Consider the following 22,084-nt stretch of genomic DNA (forward strand, 5'->3'; position numbering starts at 1 on the left):
AAAGAGTGTGAAAGTAACATTTACACGCTGGATATTCCTTGATTGAAAAAAAAAATGAACACTCTTTTAGCTTAAAAAAGAAAAAGAAAAAAAGTATATGAGACTGCTGTGCAGTTCAACCAGCAGATGTGTCTTCTGTGTCTGAAAGACATACGGGGCCAGTTCTCAGTTGCTTTTCTTCTTGATTCTTGGGCTTCTCTTAAAGAAAAGGTATGTACGTAGTAGTTATTGTATGCATGGATAAATCAGCATTTGCTAGGATTTGTTATTCATGTAGCAAAAGAATTTTTAGAATATGTACTCAGGCTTAAAATCTGGGTTCAAACAGCCTTAATAGTTTTGAGTTAGAACTTTAGTGTAAAAGATGATTTATCATATTCTTACTATAAGAATGTATGCTGCAGATTTTATTTAAATACTGGAAAACAACAAGTGAGCAGCAGTAAGAAGTAGCCAGTACTTCTTGTTTCCAGCATCTCTTGTTGGAGCTCAGCATTTCCACAGAGAAATTTCTTAAGGGAAGAATGAATAAATATGTTCATTTTGTACAGTAGTCAGAAATCCAAAGTTTTGTTAGATGTATTTTATGGAAAGGGGCTTTAATTAAGAAGAGCATTAAAATGGTCCAATGCTGTGCATTGGTATGGAAGAAAGATAGTTTACAGAGTTAGTTTAGACTGAGGTAGACTGCTCAATTGCAAGGCAAGTCCTTTTTTATAGACTCTCATTAATTACTTTACGTTTTTCAGCTACATTGCGTGAGTAAAATGAATAGTCAGTGCTGCAGAAGGTTGAATAGGCTGTAAAAAAAATGGCAGACTGGAATAGAAGAAGATGGTCTGTGAGACACTAAAATTATCTTCCATAATGGAGAGCCAGAGACAACTTCTTAATAAGCTCTCTTTTTATTAGAAACAAAAGAGAACAGCTTCTTTCCCTCTTCTCTGAGATGGAGAGTGCTTGACTTTTTGACGTGTATTTATCAGGAAGGCGTATGTTATACTATCCTGGATGTCCTGCTGTTGTGATTTTTCAGTTTGTTTCCTCACCCTAATGTGAAGTTGTGGATCTGCCTGACATGTATACAGGCTTTGCGAAGGAAACAAAAAAAGTGCCATACCTCTGTTATACTAGAAAGCATAATTTACTGGCCTTCATGGAGGGGAGGTGGAAGATATTTTCAGGAAAATGCTTCTGAGGAAAACTGATATTTGTAATTTGCAAATTCTAACTGTAAAGAGAGCATAAGTCAAGCTCTCTTGTCTATGACTGTGAACAGAATACTTAGGTAGGTAAAGCTGATGGTGATTGATACTCCAAAGTAAAGAGTGTGTGGGTGGAGCGTCTTCTTTATTTTCTGTTTGTTTATATTAGGATTGGCATCAACAAACAAATTAAGTTAAGCCACTAGTCTGATTATACATGAAAATGGGGGCAGATGGAGTGATAATTGAGATTTAAATATATGGTAATATGTTTCAATTTAGGGGTTTGGGTTTTTTCCCAGTGTGACTGTGGCAGGGCACAAATATCCCATGGCTCCTGTATTTCAAATGAAATAGTAAACTACAGTCAAATGTAGGCATTTTAGAACATTGCAATTAAAGTTTCTTGTACATATTTATATATTTATGTGAAAAGGCAGGTAATTAGTACCATTTGTTTGTCAAATGTTTTACACTGGATGTGGTTTCAACAATGTGAAACAGTGTGAATCACAGTAGCATGATCATGTGAAAAAGTTTGCTTTCCACATCCTGCTATTCTCTTAAGTTCCTCTGAACAAGACAACTACTCCAACAATTCATCCATTCCCTTTCCCTCAACTTCACTTTTCTCTGTTTCCTTTACAGAGGTTATTACATAGTTATTGTGCCTTTGAAGAGGTCTCGTGGAAAGTTTATCAAACCGTGGGAGAGTCCAGATGAAATGGAACTAGATGAGGTACTGTATGGTTTTGTTGTCAGCTTCTCCTTTATTAAAGAAACAGTCCTATTCGTGGTATATATGATTAACTCACCATTTAGAAGTTTTGGTTGTCAGGATTTTTTATATTTATATTTTAATTATCCTGCAGGAACAGAAACAAAAATTCAGATTATTTAAGATTAGAAGACAATGAAGACATTAAGTTGCAGTAAAGCACACAAAGTGTCTGATCTTTGTTGACATTAATATTTTATTCTTTTCCTATTGTAAAGTGTAATGCAAAAGTGCAGGAGGTGAAATGAGTTGTCAGCAAAAGCTTAATCACCAATAATACAAACTCTAATAAAGGTCTGGTTCATTAGCGCGGTGTTTACTAAGACTGGAACAAATACTAAATTGCAATTTGCACTGCAATTTAACATTTGACCTTCTTGTGGTGTTTTTACCTGATTCTTATATACTGTAATGCTTCTGTTTAAGAAAACTTCTTCAGTAGTCTCCATTCTACTGACAGCTTGTGCTCAGAAATAAATGAATGAAGTAGCAGTGCGCAACACTGTGTCCCCATTCAACACTATAAATGACATTAACCCAAAGGGTAGAAGTACTTGCATTTCAGGAATAAGGCCGGTAATACTAGAAATCAATTATGTTACTGAGATAATAATAATTACATGAAGTATAATATCAGCATTCAGTCCTGTCTTCTGTTTTACTGAAGGACAATGTAGGCAAACTTGTATTTCTTCTTTCAATCTGTAAATTATTCCAAAGAATAATAGTATTATTTGTCATTGTAAAGCTCTTTTCAGAGCCCCATATGAAATGCCTGTACAAAAAAGACAGGTGCTATTGTTATTGTTATATCTGGCTAGGGTTTTACATCTCATTCAGATGGATTATGACAGTTTGCACATGTAATATTTCTGCAATTCAAAGACTGGGGATCAAAGTCAGTTTATTTACGCCTGATTTAGTGATCTTTGGACTTGATTCTGTTTATTTTTTCATTTTCTTTTGATGAATTCAAGAGTTTTGTGTTACAGAGATGCTTCAACATATGCTTCCCCTTAATACAATCACTGGGAAGTACTGATCATCTGTGAGCAATCACAAGATTTTTTTCTCTCTCCTCCCGTTGTAAAAGTAGATATCCATTTCAATGTTTGCACCAAACAGTAAAGTCTTCACCAAGATAGCACTGCTGTAGAAAGCTTTCAAAATACAAAGAGGGGTCTTTCAGTCTTTAGTCTGTCTTCTGACCAGAAAAGGCAAAGAAGAATTTGTACAGCAGCAGGAGAATCGTTACTCAGAAGATTAAACACAACTGTTCAAAGCACGTCATGTTTTATGTTACTTCTGACTGACTGATTCAAGCCTGTGTTTCCTCCCTCTTGACCCGTTTTATTTATGTGATCATCTCATTTGATTCAATTGCAGTGATGACTTGCTTTAATCTATTAAGTTTTTTCTCTTTAAGATCCCTTTGGATTGTAAATGCCATCAGCTCATGATCATAGTATTAGGTGACATCAAATACGGTTAAACAGTAAAACTGCAAGATCCATACAGTAATGGAAAAGTGATTTAATATTAATATCCACTTTTAATATCCAGCGACTGTAGTCACATTCACCAGCATTTACAGATTAAAGGATAGGTGCCAGATGACATTGAACATTTTGGCAACTAAATTCTACAGGTTCTGCTGATTCCCATAACAAAGGGGCATTTTAATCATCCTGCAAGTTGCAATGCGTTAGTCTGTATAACAGATTGATAAAGACCATTTATTAATACAGAAATATTTGGGTCAGGATGGGTTGTTTCCCACTCTACTGAAATAGTTGAGACCACATTGCGGAATTAATGGTGGAAGAAATAAGATATGCATTGACTGGAAAATGAAAATTATTTCTGATGAAGAACTAAAACCTTTGACATATCTTGTACAATTGCCAGTAACACATATAGTAAGTACTGAGTAGGGAAAAAATCAAAAGGAGTCAGTGACTGTATTTCTTGATAACTTACCCACTTTCTATTAGTTAAAAGACCGATTTACTTTCAGCTTTAGAAAATATATACATATTTTTATGAGGAGTGCTGTTCCTGACAAATATGTGAAAGCAGTGGCGCAATAAATACATCTGAAAAAAAAAAAAAACCACGAAGTAATAACACTACTCTCAGCAAATAGTTCCCTATGGTAAAGTGAAGATATTTGTGCCTATCTTTTTTTAACACAATCTTAAATAGCTGACTAGTGTCAGAAAGGGTTGGGTAATAGATTTTCCAAAGAAGTATGTTCCAAATATGTTGCTTAGTTGTCAGAAGAAAAGTATTTACGGAAAACTCTGCTACAGAGTATTAACTCCACTACATTACTAAGCAGTCCAAAAGGCTCTCCAGCCTTATTGTCGTTACCTAATCTTCCTGGTTCCTTGAATCTCAGTTCTGAAAGAAACTAAGAGAGATGCACAATCTTAAAAGTGCAGACAATGGATTAGATGTTGTGTATTTGAAAATAATAGTTATTAGAGAGACAATCTTTTTTTATTAATTCAAAACTTCATTTTATTTTTACTACCATGAAATCTAGTGACTTTAAGTAGATACGTCATGCAAATAAGTGAAATACAATTGAAATACGATTTCCAGTAAGTGTTGTCTAGTAGGATTACTTCAGATTTGTAAGCAGTAAAACCTAAATAAAAGCCTGCTCATTAAGACTTTAAAAAATAAATCAGTAATTTTATTGAAATCCTCATATAAAGTACAACAGGAGATAGATGTGCAGTAATGATATTTGGCAACAACCCCATTTATATATGAAATATGAATGAGGCCAGAGGGTCACCTGAGGTCTGTACAGTCATGTAATCAATGTCACAGATAAAATTTTTATCTACACAGGAACACACCTAAATTTAGCTGACCTTAGGTGACGAATAACCACTTTCAAAACCACATTTTCTTTGACTCAGGCTAATTAACTTTTAGCATTTGTATCCAAAACTCAGTTTCTTCACCCACTGTAACACAGTACTTCAGAATCGCTATCTGTTAAATATATGCATTTTATGCTACTAATTCTCATACAATAAATAATGAAGATCAAACATTTTTCGTTCCCTTTCTATCTCAGTCTAATTCTGTTTGCAGTACTCTTGCAGTATTTTGGCATTTTATTATTAAAATCTAAATTGCAAATGCGGTGTAATCTGGAAACATGTGACAAAGAATTTATTTGAAGTAGCCATGCAAATAACTTTAAATTCCATTGGAACCAAAAATGAAAACATCAAGTTATCACTAGGAGTGGTTCAAGTCATGTGTCTCCTCCTGCTGCAGTACTTACAGCTTCTGACTTCCAGTTAGTATACATATCACATTGTTATTACCTGAGTATCTACCTTTGTGTTGCAGCAGATTCCAGAATAGCCAGTGCTCAGTCCTCTGCGTAGCGGTTATTATCTTAATAACAGATGGCTCATATAGATACAAACTTTTCACAGAGTGCTTTCCTCAGCAGATCTTATAAGGGCTGAATCAACCTGGAACAAACTTTGATTAGTCTCTGCCTCATGTTCTGCCCTCAGTAACTCTGCCCAGGGTGTAGGAAGCTACCAACAGATGTGAGAGTCACCTTCAATAAAGCAACTAAATAGAAATCTTCTTAATATTGCAGTTCTCTATTGCCCTCATTTTTATACCATGCAAATTTACTCTAGCTGCTCATTAAACTTTTTAGGAAGAATGAAAGAGGAATATGAACTACTGATTGTAACAGAGTCCTTGAGTAATGAATAATGATTTCTAGACTCAAATTATGGCCACTTATTTTTTTGCTCAGGGGAACCATTGCAGTGCACTAGCTTTTGTGTTGGAGCATGGAAACTGATAGAATTAAATGAATGTAAGAAGTCTGCAGAAGAGAACAAACTCAGCCTTAGAGCTGGAAAGCAGTTGACTTTCTAAGTCTCAAAGGGGTGTACAAACACCCTCAATGCTAAGGAAGTTTGGACCCAAGTGGTACAGATCGCTTCCATTTTTTTATCTATAGCCTGCATTTGAAATATGTACTTCAGTGAGAAGGGGTGTTAAACAGTATTAAAAGCTTCTGTCTCAGTAACAGGGAATAGTATATTGTTTTACATGCACCAGAATTATTAATTGTATAATTGCAAAATACAAGATCCCACGTGAAGATGGCAAGAAGATGTGCTAGCTAAGTTGAGGCCTAACAGTGAAGAAGAGGCAGAAGCAAGAGAAAGCTTCCCTCATTAAACACGTTCTTTAAAATGAAAATATACGTGAAGATTAGATTTTCATCTCTCTTTTTAATTGAACTCTGTCTAGCTCTAGGCTTCTGTCACCCCCTCCTAACAAAGGACTTTGTTCTAATTTATTGTATTAGTACTGTTTGTGTGCTGAAAAGCCTGAAACAACTGTGTGACCTTGAAAAATATGTGATTGTAGTCTGAGACTACAGGACATTGAGTAAGTTTCATAAGTGAAAAACAAGGGAAACCATAAAGAAGCCTTTAGTAATCATCACTTAGAAGCTCTTTTTACTGAAATTAGATTAATATTTGTTGAATGCCACTGTGTCTAAACTGATAAAAGATATTGAATAAGCATTTGGCTGATTTAATAAGTAATTCATTAGTGGATTATACCACCTGAGCTTAAGTTCATTTATTAGGTGGTATATGTTTTACAAGTTTGAGCCTAGCATTTAATCTTGATTTTATTGATTTTCAAAAATTGGCGCTTTTTTCCCCATTTTTAAATTTTTTTCCTGGTTTTTAAATTTTATCATTACAGGACTTACTGAGATTTGTTGTATCAAATAGGAGATAAGACAGTACTTTGCATATTCATAGGGAAGGAGAAAATATTGTTATGCATTAAGTAGTGATCATCCCTTTGAACATGGCACTGGTGAGACGAGACCTTGAATACTATGTACAGTTTTGGGCCCCTCACTACAAGAAGGTCACTGAGGTGCTGGAATGTGTCCGCAGGTGAAGGGTCTAGAGTACACCACCATATGAAGAGCAGCTGAGGGACTGGGTTTGTTTAGCCTGGAGAGAAGGAGGCTCAGGGGAAACCTTCTCACTCTTTACAACTACGTGAAAGGAGGTTTTAATGAGGTGGGGGTTGGTCTCTGCTTTCAAGGGACAAACAATAGTACAGTAGGGCATAGCCTCAAATTGTACCAGGGGAGGTTTAGGCTGGATATTAGGGAAAAATCTTGTCCCGGAAGGGATTCTGAGGCATTGGAACAGGCTGCTAAGTAAAATGGTGGAATCACCATCCCTGGAATTCTTTATAAGACCTGTAGACATGGCACTTAGGAACATGGCTTAGTGGTGAACTTGGCAGTGTTAGGTTTATGGTCGGGCTTGATGATCTTGAAAGTCTTCTCCAAAATAAATAATTCTATGATTCTATTGTATGACTGACTTCATATATGTATATACACATATATATGTGATGTGTACGTGTAACATATGTCCTCAGGGAAGGAAAAAAAGCTTTATTAGCTTTTTTATTCCGCCCAGAGACAACACTATCAGACACTGATAAGTGATCTAATCATTCTAGATTTTTAGTATGGACAGTGCAATTGCTACCTAGTACCTCATCTTAACAAGAATGACAAGAAATTGGAAGATTTTGCAAGAACCGATTTAGTAACACTAATACATCCCATGAAGTGTGGATAAATTGTATTTTTGTAGGTCCTGGTCAAGCATTACATTTTCTCATTAAATTTTCAATAAGTTACGTCAGTTATCTTTCTGTTCTTTCTTTCTCTCTCTCTCTCTCTTTCCCCTTCCTTCGTTCTATAGCTGCTTAAGGAGATAGCTAGGAAACGCAGAAGCATTCGTCTTGGGAGGGAGGTTGAATTAAAGCCATATATCGCAGCTCACTTTGAAGTTCTTCCTACGGAGTTCACATTGGGGGATAAGAAGCATTATGGTGGCTTTGAGAATAAACAACTGCAGAGTGGTCAAGAATACGTCTTTTTTGTGTTGGCTGTAATGGAGCACTCAGAATCTGTAAGTTAGTTTATATTTTTCTATCCCAAAATGACTTTTCACAATCATGAAAACATGTTTTCAATGTTTATTCCACTTCCCAAAAGCTGGTCTTTTGCAATATATGTCAGAACATCTCTAAAGCAAGTGTTTCCTTCCTTAGTTCCAATTAATTCCTTGAACTTCTCTATTTTGCTTGCATTTTTATGTTACTTCTGTGTATAAGTGAAACCTAAGGATCCATCACCTTTTATTAATTGTGTTGTGATCCTTTGCAAATTAGGTGCTCTGCTATTTGAGATCATTGACAGAGGTTCTGAGGCGTGAACTTCACAGGACCATCTTCCTCAAATGTATTTAAAAAAAGGCTTCCTCTCTCACCTTTGAAAGATCCATTGAATCAGACACCCACAGCTAGCCTCTTTAGTCATTCCCTAGCAACCATTGCGATGAGTTATTATGAAGTTAGAAAATAATTCAATAATAAGGAAAATTCCTGAAGTGAGCTAAGTGATGAACCGTCATTCCTCTTTATGTAATTAATCTTGTAGTTATGTCCCATTATGCTTGAGTTAACCACTGCATGTAATATAGTTAAAAAAAAAAAAGACAGAAATAGGACCGTTGAAAGAAGTTGCAATACACATTAACTTTGTAATGTACAGTGTGTAATATGATATATTTCTAATTGGTACTGAAACTGACAGGTACATTTGCTGTCTCAACCATTTGAAACTATTACACCAAAAATCTGATTTCTAGACAAATACTTCCAGTGTGTAACCTTACAACTGCTTTCTTGATACCAACAGAATTTGCCTACTTATACAATGACAAAGTAGTTTCAGTCTGAATGCAATTGGACACATAGCTTCATTTGAAGATAAAAGTGCCACCTGGAAGCTTTGACATAAGTCAGAAGTTTCCCTTTCACCTTTTGACAGTGGCTAGGTAGACAGACGTAGCCGCTGCATCAGAAAGTATAAAACTAGATTGGATATAAAGTTAGATGGCCAAAAATCTGTGTGTGAGAAACTACCTGTGCTAAAATGGATCTTTTCAACACAAAATACTGTTTCTTATTTATTTTTCTATCTTAATGAAGTCATAGGTCGTTCATTTCATATAACCCTAAAGTTATTACTTTGTCAGACAGAATTCAGGATGAAAAAGCAGGAATAAATAGGGTTGTAAATCTAGAGCTGAAAAGGCTGATATAGCAAAATATATCTGGGGGCCTACTGTTGAAGATTTCAAAAGGTGTTCACAAACTTACAGTATGGACAGTACCTGGTTTAGCATGTGTCTGAAATGTCTGTGTGATTAAGTAGCATGAGTTAGTCACAGAGACTGAAGAGTTTGTTTGCGAGGGTAAGTGAACTTCAATTCCCAGTTATCCAGTGTGTCTGCTCTCAATACAGCTGGTTTTCTCCTAGGACTATCGATCCTTCTGGTGTATGAGTTGTGATCTGAGAGGAATGTTTTTCCCAATATTGAAAATGCTTTTTATGTAAGGTTTCTCCTTCAGAGAACACAAAATTTCTTCAGTTGATTGGGAGAATGGAGAACTTGGTTTACAAGAGGCAGAGGGAGGTCTGAATTTGTTTAGCTTATTGAAATAAATGCTGGGAGACCTTATTGATTATAGTCTATCAATATGTTAAGTATGTTATCAAGAGGAAGGAAAAAAACAGGTAAGTTTAGCAAAATAATAAATGAGTTTCAATTAATCATTGATACAGGTAGGTTGAAAATTTAGAGCAAAATCCTGTTTGTTGGAGAGCAGGCAGTAAGTGATCACAGTAGTATCCCTCATATCCCTCTCTATCTCTTTCCAGGAATATTTTTGTTGACTCCAAAGGAAGAGGCTAGATGCGAAGAGTTTCTTAATGTAGTAGTGGGCTTTTTATCTATCTTTTGAGATTACTGAAGCTGGGAAAAAAACCTTGGTCAGCTCAGTTGTTTCAGGAATGGATCATGGAGACTCCCCAGTTTCTAAACAGCATTCACAGAATTCTAAAACATTTAGTGCCAGGTTTAGTAAAAGAGCATAATGTAACAGGACGTCGTTGACATGGGCACTAGCTCAGTACCGGCTACTGCAAGTGCCTCAGCTTTGCCTGTCCTAATCCTATCTCTAACCTTACACCCAGATGCTGTCATAGCCGAGAGCCCAACACAAGGCCAAATGAAGTGTAAAAAAATGTCTCCTTTGATAACACTTGTCCTGGCTTAGGGCGTCTTTAGAATACAGTGTAGACATGGTAAATGAAAATTGTTGTCTTTTCCTAATTTTCTTATTCTGTCTTAGCTGGCACTCCTGATATACTACTGAAATCAAGTTTTTAAGTCCTTTGTGAGGGCTGTAGTTCAAATCCTAGTTTAGAGTTGATGAAGACACTCCACCAAAGGCAAGAAATTAAGAACAAACCGTTCTCCACTTCTGACTTTACTGTAGCTCAGACTTCTTTACATGTTAAAATTTTAGCAGGCTGGCTCCCCAGCCTCTCCTGTCTGTAGTCTTAACTCTGTTCTCAGCCATATATCAGACATTTCAGGTCAGACCAGAACAAAAAAAGTTATTATTTTCTTATCACAGGTCTTATCCTGGGCCAGCTGTCTTTAAACCATACAGTAAGGCAAAGATTTTCAGTGGCCCCTGTAGGTTCATAATTCTATTTCCATTCTTAAGAAAGACTTGTGTATTTAGCTTCCCTTCCTCAGTGGCCTCCCCTTTTTTCAGTCTTAAGCTCAAGTTGTTAAATTCTTCTGTAAGAACTCTGTTAGACAGTTTTGACTGATCAAAATGTACTCTAGTATTGCCATAGGATCTTTTTCTAGGAGACTCCTGCATTCGGTCCCACGTATTTTTACCTGTAGTACTCTCATATGTTGAGAAGTATCCTTTCTTGTCATGCAGGAAGAAATATTGTTAAGCTAATAAACCAAAAATGAGTAAGTGATGGGTTATATTTCCCGGTTTCCTAGTAATGTTGTCTTTTTCTGCTTATGTTGAAAAGTATTTTGTGAGGGGCTGTGTTATCTCATTTGACTGCAGATCACAAAATAAATACAGTCATACCAACACACCATTCAGTTTGCAGGTTTATATCTTGCCTGACTTGAAGAAAAATAGCATTTCCACATTGCTATGTTCATTGCATCGTTATCTTCTATAGGTTTATTTTAGATCTAGGATAGATAATATTTTAAATGCACTCCTTTATCACTAAGTAAGATTTATTTTATTTGTATAGACCATGTATGCAACCAGCCCATATTCTGATCCTGTTGTGTCAATGGATCTTGATCCCCAACCAATCACAGATGAGGAAGAAGGTTTGATTTGGGTGGTTGGACCAGTTCTTGCAGTGGTATTTATCATCTGTATTGTCATTGCTATTCTTCTTTATAAAAGGTAAGTTTACCTTTTAGCTTTCTTATCAGGTGTGTAACTTTATGATATATTGGCCATTTTATAATACTGTTCCACATTACATATAATATAACTGTCATTGCTTTGGGAAATTTACATATTTATTAATGGTTGCCAGAACACTGCAGAAATTTTAGTAGCTTGACTGAAAATTTCCAGTTATTACAGACATGTGGGTACATTTTTCTGCTGATGATACTCTCTTAACATTTCTGCATTTAAATGTTTTTTTAAATTTTGGATGTGTTTATGAAGAAAATACCTGCTTGCGTATAAATATGTATGAAATTCGCACATTTGACTTTCTAAAACTTTTGATGTGTAATAGTAATACATTAGGGGTTACATTCAGCTTGATGTTAAACGTGACTTTCATCTCCATTCCAGTAATTTGAATTTTCACTTTTGACAGCTGGCCTCAATTTGGTAGCATATCTATAAGAATTTGAATCTATGAATGAGATAAAGAAATATCAGTGGCTGTTTTCTACTAATTTCGCAATGAGTTTAAACTTCACTTACTATTCTTTCACTGACAATGACACAGATGTAGGTTTGCTATTACACAAAGGTCTTTCCTCTGCCTTACAACATACTAGATGAAAACTGTTTATAATGCCTTAATATATACACAGCAGTCTTCTACACTGTAAATGTGTTCACAGGGATCAAGATACTAAAATGAAACCGAAGAATCAAAACCCACAATGTTTATTTTAATGTCTAGATTTTATTCCTAATACATTTTTGAAATATATTGATAAAATATAATTGGGGAATACTGTAAAGATTCTGTGACATTGCTGGGGTCACAGAGATAATTTCATTAAATGAAATATGTCTTCTAAAACTAATGGCTATGATGCTATCATTTGCATATAAATATTTAAATTCTGCTACCCTGTTTTCTCTTCCCACCCTAAGTGTCTCCACTCGAGTACCTCTGACATTGCACGTAGAGAGCTGGCTTCAGGTTTTGGAAAGAAAATTATCTGTTCAGCAGTAAAAAAACAGTCCAGGGTTAACCTTAGCTCTGGATTCCAAACAGATACACTTTTATAGAATGTTCTTTAGGGCTGTAATCATATAGCAGCATAATACACGGTCTGTTGCTTGCAGATATTATGTCTCCTGAAGGTTTCTATTAGTGCCTACTGTCTCAGGCAATCTAACTGATTAGCAACGGCTGAACCTCTGTTTGTGTCTGTCTGCCACTTCAAAAACTGGCCGTTAGAGATATGCTAAAAGTGAAATACTTCTTCTGATTATTTTGAAGTATTAAAACTTCTCCCTTGCTACAAAACAAGTCCAAATATTGACATATGAAGCAGATGTGTAACTGCTTCTGGAAATATTGATTACATTTATGGAGCTATAATAACAATCTTAAATTCTATTACCCAAAAATTATAGGGATATTCCACAAATGAGCATGTAAAATTTGTTCATCAGTAGTGTGAAGAGATTGTCATTCACTGAAAATGGGGGACGCATTTTCCATCTGTTATTTACTACTGGTACTAGAACTGTTCAAGCAAATGTCCATATGTGTGTGTTTATTTTTCTATTTTTGGCTATAAACTGTAAATTGTTTAAATGCAATGATAAGGAGAATTACCTCTGAGAAATTATGCCTGCAGTTTTATCAGTCTATGGTCTGCTGTGAACTTTTAATTTCTGTTAAAGAAAGGAATATATAATTGGACTTTCTTCCTAGATGCAAGCTAACAGAGTTTGTTAGCTTTACTGGCTGTAGAACAGCAGTAACTAGACAAGACAGTATTTATCATAGTGATTTAAGAAAACAGTGAAATTTAATTTCTGATTTAACTGTTAAAGGAAATTGCTGTAGCTATGGAAGTTGGACATGGTAAAAATATTCAATAAAAAGCAGGAAAACAAGAAATTTCATGGATACAGGAAGTTTTACAAGTATATTTCTGGAATATTTCGGGTTATAAGTGCAACAGGTATGAGAGAGAGAAGAAAACAAAGGATAAAGGACACCCACCTAATACATAAAAAAGCACACGAAAAATATTTAAAAGGGGAATATGGTGTCAAAGGATGTGCAGTGAGAAGAAGACAAGTAAGAAGTGACTATACCTTTTGAAGTGCAAATGGTAATATAATGGTCAGCTATGCTTAATTCCCTTTGTTCATAGAAACATTTATGAATGGGCTTGACCTGCTCATGTCTTGATTTCCAATGCTTCTTTTACATTTTAATTTCAGTCATAGAAGGATGACTTCAGTTTTTAGAAGAATCGTTTTAAGGGAACTGGTCTTGCTATACTTTAAAACCAGTGCTCTCACAGATAATGTGGATAAGTTGCATGGGTTGATGTGAACCATATTTAGCTCTCCCAAAGACTAAGAATGCATTTTTGACCCCTTTATTATTTGGTGGTCAGTTTGTATAAACATAATTGCTTCTGCGTTTACTTTTAAAATAAGAAAGCAAAGATACTGCTTAGAAAGATTTTTGAATCATCTATTAGAATACAGCCAAAAGAACTAGTACTTGACAGTAATAGATGGGGAAGATTTTATCAACCTTTTGTTGTCATTGGATGTAGCTGCAGTATAATAGCCAACACAACTGAGGCAAATTAATGTACTGTGTCCTGAAGAGCTCAGAGATTTACGTGTCCAAAGGGTCACACCTCTAAAGATTGCCCTATCCCAGCCCTGCTCAGATCATTATCAGCTACAGCAGGTTGCTCAGAGGTGTGTCCAGGCAAATTTCACTATATCCAAGAATGTAAACTCCGCTTCTCTGGGCAACTTGCTGAATGTTCAGCTATACTCTCAGTAAAAATTACTTTTTTCTTGAGTTACAGCTGAATTTCCTCTCTTTCTGCAATTAACTTCTTGGAAAATGGATTTGACTTGGCCAGTGACAAGTTCAGTGTTCTCTGTCATTGCCTTGATACAGCCCTGCAGTTATAGTGAGGGGCAACAATTATTTTGGAGCAGATCATTCATCTATTGGACTTAAATCTAAACAATCAAATTCAGGGATGAAAGTAAATTAACTAAGCATTACTTTCTTTTTGGTTATAATCTTGCCCTCAAGAAAAGGAAATTTTTGCTGGTTCAAACAAGGAGTAAAATATAAAGCATAGTAAGATCTGTATCCAAATCTCAAAGGCAAACACTTACCTAGATGAAGAGTTGGTGCAGGTTAAGTCTCCCATAGAGGCAATACCTAACCATTATGAGGGCTGTTTGAATCACAGTTTGTATCTCAAGGTGGTTTTGATAAAGCACTACTTTTGATAAAGCACTGCCCTGCTGCAACCTCCAGCTGAGGCAAACCTACAGTAAATCCTTTCGACTTGCTTTTGAATGTGTGATATGTGTTCAGTTACATAGGATTTAGATGGTTAGGAATCGAGATAATGAATGCAAAAAAGCTCTAGAAATTGTTCAGTGTATCTCAGAAACAGACAAACTAGAAAGAGAGTGCATGTGCCTATGAAGCATCCTTTCCTTTTTTTTTTTTAACATATGAATTTATGTGGCTATAGCCTGTAGTTTTTAAGAAATCACAAGTTCTCTATTTCAGCCTTTTGCTGATGAAGAGTAAAATGTTCTCATTCTAGATCGTTCTAGAATCAGATTTGTTGGCGGAGTCAGTGTCCATTAAATTAAAGCCATCTTGACAGACATTCTGTTGTTTACTCTTATGAGGTGCACCTTTTTGGTTTGTTTCAGAAGGCAGGAGCCTAGGCTTGAATCTTTTGAACATAGTGAACTTTGGCACTCTGAATCACAGAATGGTAAAAACATCATAGAATGGTTTGAGTTGGAAGGGACCTTGAAAGAACATCTTGTCCAACCCCGTTGGAAGAAGCAGGGTCATCTTCAACAAGATCAGGTTGCTCAGAGCACTGTCCAACCTGACCGTGAATGTTTGCGGGGATGGGGCATCTACCACCTCTCTAGGCAATCTGTGCTAGTGATTCACCACCCTCAGTGTAAAAAATTTCTTCCTTACACCTAGTCTAGATCTTCCCTCTTTTAGTTTAAAATCCCTAGTCCTGTCATAACAGACCCTGCTAGGAAGTTAGTCCCCATCTTATAGGACCTGTCTAAGTATTGAAAAGCCATAATAAGGTCTCCCTGGAGCCTTCTTTTCTCCAGACTGAATAACCCAAACTCTTTCAGCCTGTCCTCATACAGAGGTGTTCCATCCCTGTGATCATTTTTGTGGCCCTCCTCTGGACATGCTGCACATGGTTCATGTATTTGCTGAGAACTCTGGAGCTGGACACAGTAGATCTCAGTAGAGGGGCAGAATTGCCTCCCTCAACCTGCTGGCCACCTGCTTCTAAAGAAAAAAAAAAAAAACCACGTTAAAAAAATGGGGGAAAAGAAAATGGGGAAATCTTAAGTGAAGGTGAAGTGTTCTATTAAAATTTTTTCATAGCATGTGAGTAATGTGGTTATTGCAGATTCCAGGCTACTAAAAGTTTATAGAACCCATATTTGTTATGCTCCACAGAGAGACAGACAAACCCTATATGTACAGTGTGTATATAGTTGAACAGGCTTAGCTGATCTTTGTAGTTTATAGATCACTACAGATCTATATAGAACACTGTACAGCTCAGATATGTGACATTCCTTCTAAAGCAGAAAAAGATGTGTAATACTTCACTGAAGAAAGATTTATGCTTACCTTACTTCCCATGGTACTGTTAAAAATTTCTTGCCATTTTATTACCTGCTTTTGTAAAATAGATTGGGTTTGGTTTTTTTTATTTAGTACAAGTCTTATGCATCTCAAGTATTTAACCTTGTTCTTCACTTACTTTTCACTCCCTTTTCTTCTCCCTTTTTCACCTTCTCTTTCTTTTCTGTGCTCCACTATTGTCTTTCCTCTTCTCCCTCCTCTCACCTCTCTTCTCTCTAGAGTGTAAGAGGGAACTGCATCTTAGGGAGATGTCATTTGTCAATGTGATGTTAACATTGCTTCAGGAGCTCGAGTAAAACATGCATTCTTCAGTATCTCACTTGCTAAAATCTGAGGTGATGCTACTTTACAGATAATGTCTAAAAGACATGTATCTTATAGCAGAAGATTCACATTGGACTCCACCTCATGTCCTCCATTTATTCTATGATTCCCAGGCATTAAACATTTTGATAAACTCCAATTTCTTACTTTATTTTACTTATATCTCTTTACTGTAAGTCAACATTTTTTACATGTCTTGTTGTCATGCTTACCCTGTTTGCTTCTGGTCAACTAACATTTCAACTTTTCTCCCCTCTTTGCTGCATTAAAATGGAGCAGTAAACCTGACAGGTGAGAAGTGAAAAGTAAACTCTCTTTGTTTAATCCAGAAAAGGAGAAAAAAAAAAAAAGAGGAAAAAAACCCAGTTATCATGATAATGATCTAAGACAAAGCATCTGTCACAATCTATCAGCATGAAGGCAACCGAAAGACTTGTTCGTGTTGTTTACAGCACTGAAAAATATTGTAGCATATACAGCCAAGCTTCACTACTGGCTTTTTTATGTCTCCGTGAGGCACACTTGCTAGAGATAGCTATACAATGTACATATGGTTTTATTTGTGTTTTAATGACGTTAAAACAATGGTTCTTTGCTATTACCAAAGCTGTTGAAGGAATGCATGGTTGTGCTTGAAGTGTTAGCCACTCTGTATCTCTGTAATGCTCTGTACACATAAAGTCAGTGCTGACTTACAGTTCTACAAGTGAAAATGATATGGTGATCTCATTTGTCCTTCACGGATATTTTTCCCCCTGTCTCAAAAACATTGCATAATCTGAAAGTATTGTGATGTCTTCTATAGTCTGGAAAGATACAAAAAAGACAGAATGATCCTGAGAATAATATTTAATAATAAACTATTCGATTGTCCTATAAGTATTCAAATTTTTCAGCTGAGTAATCAGAAGACACTTTAGTGCTTAATATGAAGTCGTGCTGCTCATTCTGACTTGAAAGTGGAAAAAAGGTAAATGAAGTTTGTCTTTGGACACTTCCATTGATCCCTAGACTTCAGGGGAAGGAAATGTAGATAAACATACTTCTTGAAAGCTGCATCACATACATACTTTTACTTAAGAAAGAATACTAGAGCATTGTGCTGCTGTGGTTGGAGTTTGATATTTTCAGAATCAAAAGTAAAAAGAGGAAATTCAACTGAGTTTCTTCATAGTAATTTTTAAAAAAAGAGTAAAAAGAAGAATCAGATGTAAATCTTCATCACTTCACTGAAAAGAAATCATTACATGCGTTAAGGTATTTCCCAGAGGACAGTTGAAATGGTTCTACAGCAAAACACTTCCTCACATCTCCACCACCCCCATAAATCATACAAGTAATAACTTTTGGGTAACTCCTGCAGCATGTTGCTGTTGGGCTTCTTTGGAATCTTGCTGTATGCATCTTTCATGAATGCCACCAGGTGTTCATCATTTCAAGAACATCGAGAAATCATTTGGAGCATTTTTAAGAGGGGAGCCCAGCAGAAGAATAACAGATTTAGCATTGTGACATTGTGAGTCAATTAGGATAAAGAGAAACAGAAAAAAAAAAAAATCACTATAGTGGTATGTTAGAGCAAATACTGGACACCTGGAAAACATTTTGCTAAATAAACCTTAAAATCATGTCAATTCTGTTTTCACAAAGTAACTCTTTGCCACTGTTTACATCTTTAATTCGTATTTCATGAGGAATACCAACCAGTTTGCATTTCCATTCAGGAATTCATAGAGGACTAATGAAGAAGGATTCCACTTCAAATTAAAACATTAAATTTCTAGACTCCTGCATGAAAATTCGTAATAGTAGATATTCTCCATATTACATAGTTTTCCATGTTTTGCATCAGAAAATTATAATCTCAGATGACAAGAGTCCGTTTTACTGCAACAGTCAGGGTCAGAATTGCCCTGCCCTGCCCTCCCCTCCTCCTTCCCTGTCTTGCCCAGCTCTTTTTGGACAGATTAACAGGAGTACTTTAATTGCAGTGAGAGTCACAATGTGATCAGAAACATTCACACAGAATCTGAGCCTTGAATATCTAGGTATGATCAGATATGTGAAGATTGTTCAGTGCAGCTCTTGCAGAGATGAGAGGCAAGAGAATGGGTTCTCACTTTCTAGAAAGTGAAAGGAATAGGTGACTTCTTGGACAAGTGTCTTCTGTACTACCTTGTCATATTGGAAGTACCCAAAGGATGCAGATTATTTTTTATAAGCAAATCAGAGTTATGCATATAAAATATCAAGTATTCAATCATAATATCTTGATTTGTTCATTCTTCAGCTCAGCAGCTGACTACTTTTTAATACAGGTGTAGCTAGCTAGCTTTCAAAATAGAGATAGTGTGAATTTTTGTAGGTTTCACGTTATGTCTTTTCATACTTAACTGGGTGCCCAGAATGATGATCTAGAGGATCAGTCTAGGGCAGAATGCAGCTATTTTCCCTCTGACATTACTACATTTAGATTCATTTTGCCATTGCAAATTGTAGCTACTCACCATGCACAATTATTATACCTTTCCACTGGATGAAATAGTCTTTCGGAAATAAGCATCCCACTGTTAAACACTCAGGCACCCTTACTGGTCAAGCTAACACTTTGCTTTTATGTTTGCATGTTTTCACTCTCTCCTTGCAGGAAGAGGGCTGAATCTGATTCTAGAAAGAGCAGCATACCCAACAGCAAGGAGGTCCCCTCTCACCATCCTACAGATCCAGTGGAGCTGCGACGCCTTAATTTTCAAACTCCGGGTAAGTGACAAGAATATCTCACTGAGAGCTCTGTGATCACAACTGAGTAGCAGTGCTGTTACAGAACAGAAAGTCTAATTGTTCAGAAAGATACGTTTTGCCTGCTTATGAGTTTTTGCTCAATGTATTTCTTTGTTATTTTTGTTGTGATTTCTCTATTTAAAGAAAAAATACTGCATGAAACGAAATTAAAGTTCTGTAGAGAAGATGCCGGAGTCACATAAGTTGTATGGATGTGTTTCATGTGCTAAAATTCCAAGTTAAACCTAACAATGCTAGAAAAGATTATTGGGATATGTACAACCCTCTATTTATTAACAATATTCTTACAGCTACTTCTTTTTAAATAAGCTTGTCTCTTATCTACTGCATTATCAGGTAATCCAATAACATCATTGGAAGTTTCACTACATTGCAAAGGTACAACATAGAAAAAAATGCTAGAGAAATGGTCTTTTTTTTTTTAAATCAGGCTGTATGTTAGGGTCAAGGAGGATATTAACAAGTCAGTAGTTTTGAAAGTAGAAGCAGCACACTCCCAAACATTTACTTAGTTTATTTCTTAAGCACTGTTTTCTTAAAACTGCTTAGTTTGATAGTCAAGAAGCAGCAAGAGAGAAATACTTAAAATAGAAAGTGTATTGATTTTTTTTTACTACCTTTTTATAAGTCTTTTTAATATTGGCTTTATTTTGATCATGTGATAGTACAGTAGACTTGTTTTCTATTACAGTATGATTGCACACAGTCCCAGTCTAATGCTAATTACTTACTGAGTATTCCTGAGGCTTGCATTTGTCAAATTCATTACATTAAGTACAAAAAATAACTAATTCAAGCTCATAAAGGCAGGACGTTAAGTACTTTAGAAGGTGAGAGATTAGCTGCAGAAGATGACACGCTAAATATTACAAAAGGGTTAACTGAATTTGCAGATCTCATTTCTGATCTTCTAATCAGTGGCTGTATTAACATAGTGTTGCCCCAACAGGAGCAGATCTTCATAGCAATGAACTTGGGGCTAAAGTCCCAACATTGAGACTGCATGCATATGGCAGACGTAGAAACAAAATGGTTTGGAGGCTTGAGTTTTACCCCAGCCTTGTTTTTTTAGTCTTTTCCAGTACGCTGAATGCTCCTTAGCATCTGAGGCAAATTAGGGGTGTTTCAGGAGTGTATCTTCTAGTTTAACGTCATCTGAATATGGCAATCTTGTCAATGTGTGCTGGGATGTCTTTACAATATGAACAAAAGTGCAGTAAATGGAGATGATTGAAGGTTTTGCTTCACAGTTGTGCTTCTGAGACTGCAATATTAATGCAGACTCATCCTTACTGAGCAAACATTTTGTATGTTATCAAGTACTTTCACACAAAGTTTCAAAGGTTGTTACAGAGATAGAATTATATATGCAAGTCTTTGAAACGTGAAAAGAAAAATTCTGGTTTCTTCTGCTTTGTGCCTAAACCAAGACATTATCTGTTCAAAGATATATACTGCGTAGAGTGGCAGACTTAATAACTAGGTATATAAGCATAATTTTCTGTGCATACTTATGCATTTAGTATTCATCATAAATTAAAGTAAAATGTAAGCTGCCAAGCTTTAACAACTTTACATATTTAATTAATTCTAAATTTACATTTAGAATGTAAAGTTATTAAGAAATGGCCGAATTTATGGCACTTGCAAACATCATAATTCCACCTCATTGATCTGAAAACTGGAGATGAGTGGAAGTGTATCTTTCTTCGCAGTGCTGTAGTTATCTGGGAAGTTTGTGGTTTTCTGTGAAGCTAGTTGAGCAGAACTGCAATCCATTTCTACTATGAGGTCTTATTCTTTGCTGTAAACCTTTGCAGAAAATGTAGAATTAAAATTATTGTTTAAAATAGAGTCCAGAAATCAGACTGAGATATTTTTTCCTACTGTTGTACCACCTAAGACCCTTAAGCACAGGTCAGGCCATTATGTTACTCAGCATGCAACCAAATATCAAGGAGAAAATTTCTACCCTAGGAGATTTGTCTTGCTGTGTAACACTTGCTAATTAACCTGTGCTTAATATATAATCTTAGCCGCAGTGAAGTCAAGGCACAGTTCTTGTGCTAGTAAAAGCAGAACCTCACTTAACTCACATTAACTTCAATTAGGGACACTATTTAATTAAAATCTGGCTGATTTTAACTTAGATATTCAGATCCTGCTGGAATGTTTATCCAACACCACACAGTATCATGCTGTTTAAGTAACATGCAAGACAAAGCTTTTCAAGACAAATGCAGAGGAACTACAGAAAGGCTGTACTTTCAGGACACTAGTTTTGTTGATATTGTTATTCTCTCACTCTGTAAGATGTTACAACTTCTGGACATTGTCTACAGATAAAAGACAGAGTGGTGAATGTACTTCAAGAATTAGTGTATGCCACGTGAGTACAAACGCATCAAGATAGATGATTTGACATAATTGTTTTTCTAATGATATGTTGGAGCTTTCCAGGCACACTAGTTGCTTCCAGTGGGAGGGAAGGAAAGAAAGCTTATGATGAATCCATAATGAGAGGAAGTGTTAAGAGAAGAAAATTTTAAATAATGTTGACGTATCCAGTTTGCCAATTTTCACTGTGAGAGGGGAATGAGCTACTCCTATAAAATTCTGGACTGACATAAACTTTAACATTAATAATTTTAATACTAATACAAATAGATTGTAACCAGCCTCTTTCCAAAAAAGCTAGCAATAAAATCTTTTGTGGATCAGTTATAACTATAAAAATAATTTGGAAGCAAAACCCTTTTTGTGGTAAATACAAATTGCTAACCACAAGTACAAAATACTCCAGATACAGGTGGTTAGGTATAACTTTTTGAAAGAGATTAT

The 22,084-nt window shown here is 35.8% G+C and overlaps 1 protein-coding gene across 1 annotated transcript in view; it reads left to right on the forward strand.

The window, feature by feature from the left end:
• Positions 1-22,084, forward strand: part of PTPRD (protein tyrosine phosphatase, receptor type, D) — a gene marked incomplete at both ends in the record, with an annotated part of 68,691 nt that overhangs the window by 5,290 nt on the left and 41,317 nt on the right. Inside the window, 5 exons of the mRNA XM_010137111.1 lie at positions 1,854-1,944; positions 7,791-8,000; positions 11,237-11,397; positions 16,721-16,732; positions 19,089-19,201. Of these exons, the coding sequence (XP_010135413.1) occupies positions 1,854-1,944; positions 7,791-8,000; positions 11,237-11,397; positions 16,721-16,732; positions 19,089-19,201 (587 nt within the window). The remainder of the gene's footprint in view (positions 1-1,853; positions 1,945-7,790; positions 8,001-11,236; positions 11,398-16,720; positions 16,733-19,088; positions 19,202-22,084) is intronic.

This window comes from Buceros rhinoceros, unplaced genomic scaffold (assembly GCF_000710305.1).
Source record: "Buceros rhinoceros silvestris isolate BGI_N320 unplaced genomic scaffold, ASM71030v1 scaffold8005, whole genome shotgun sequence".
NCBI classification, from domain to species: Eukaryota; Metazoa; Chordata; class Aves; order Bucerotiformes; family Bucerotidae; genus Buceros; species Buceros rhinoceros.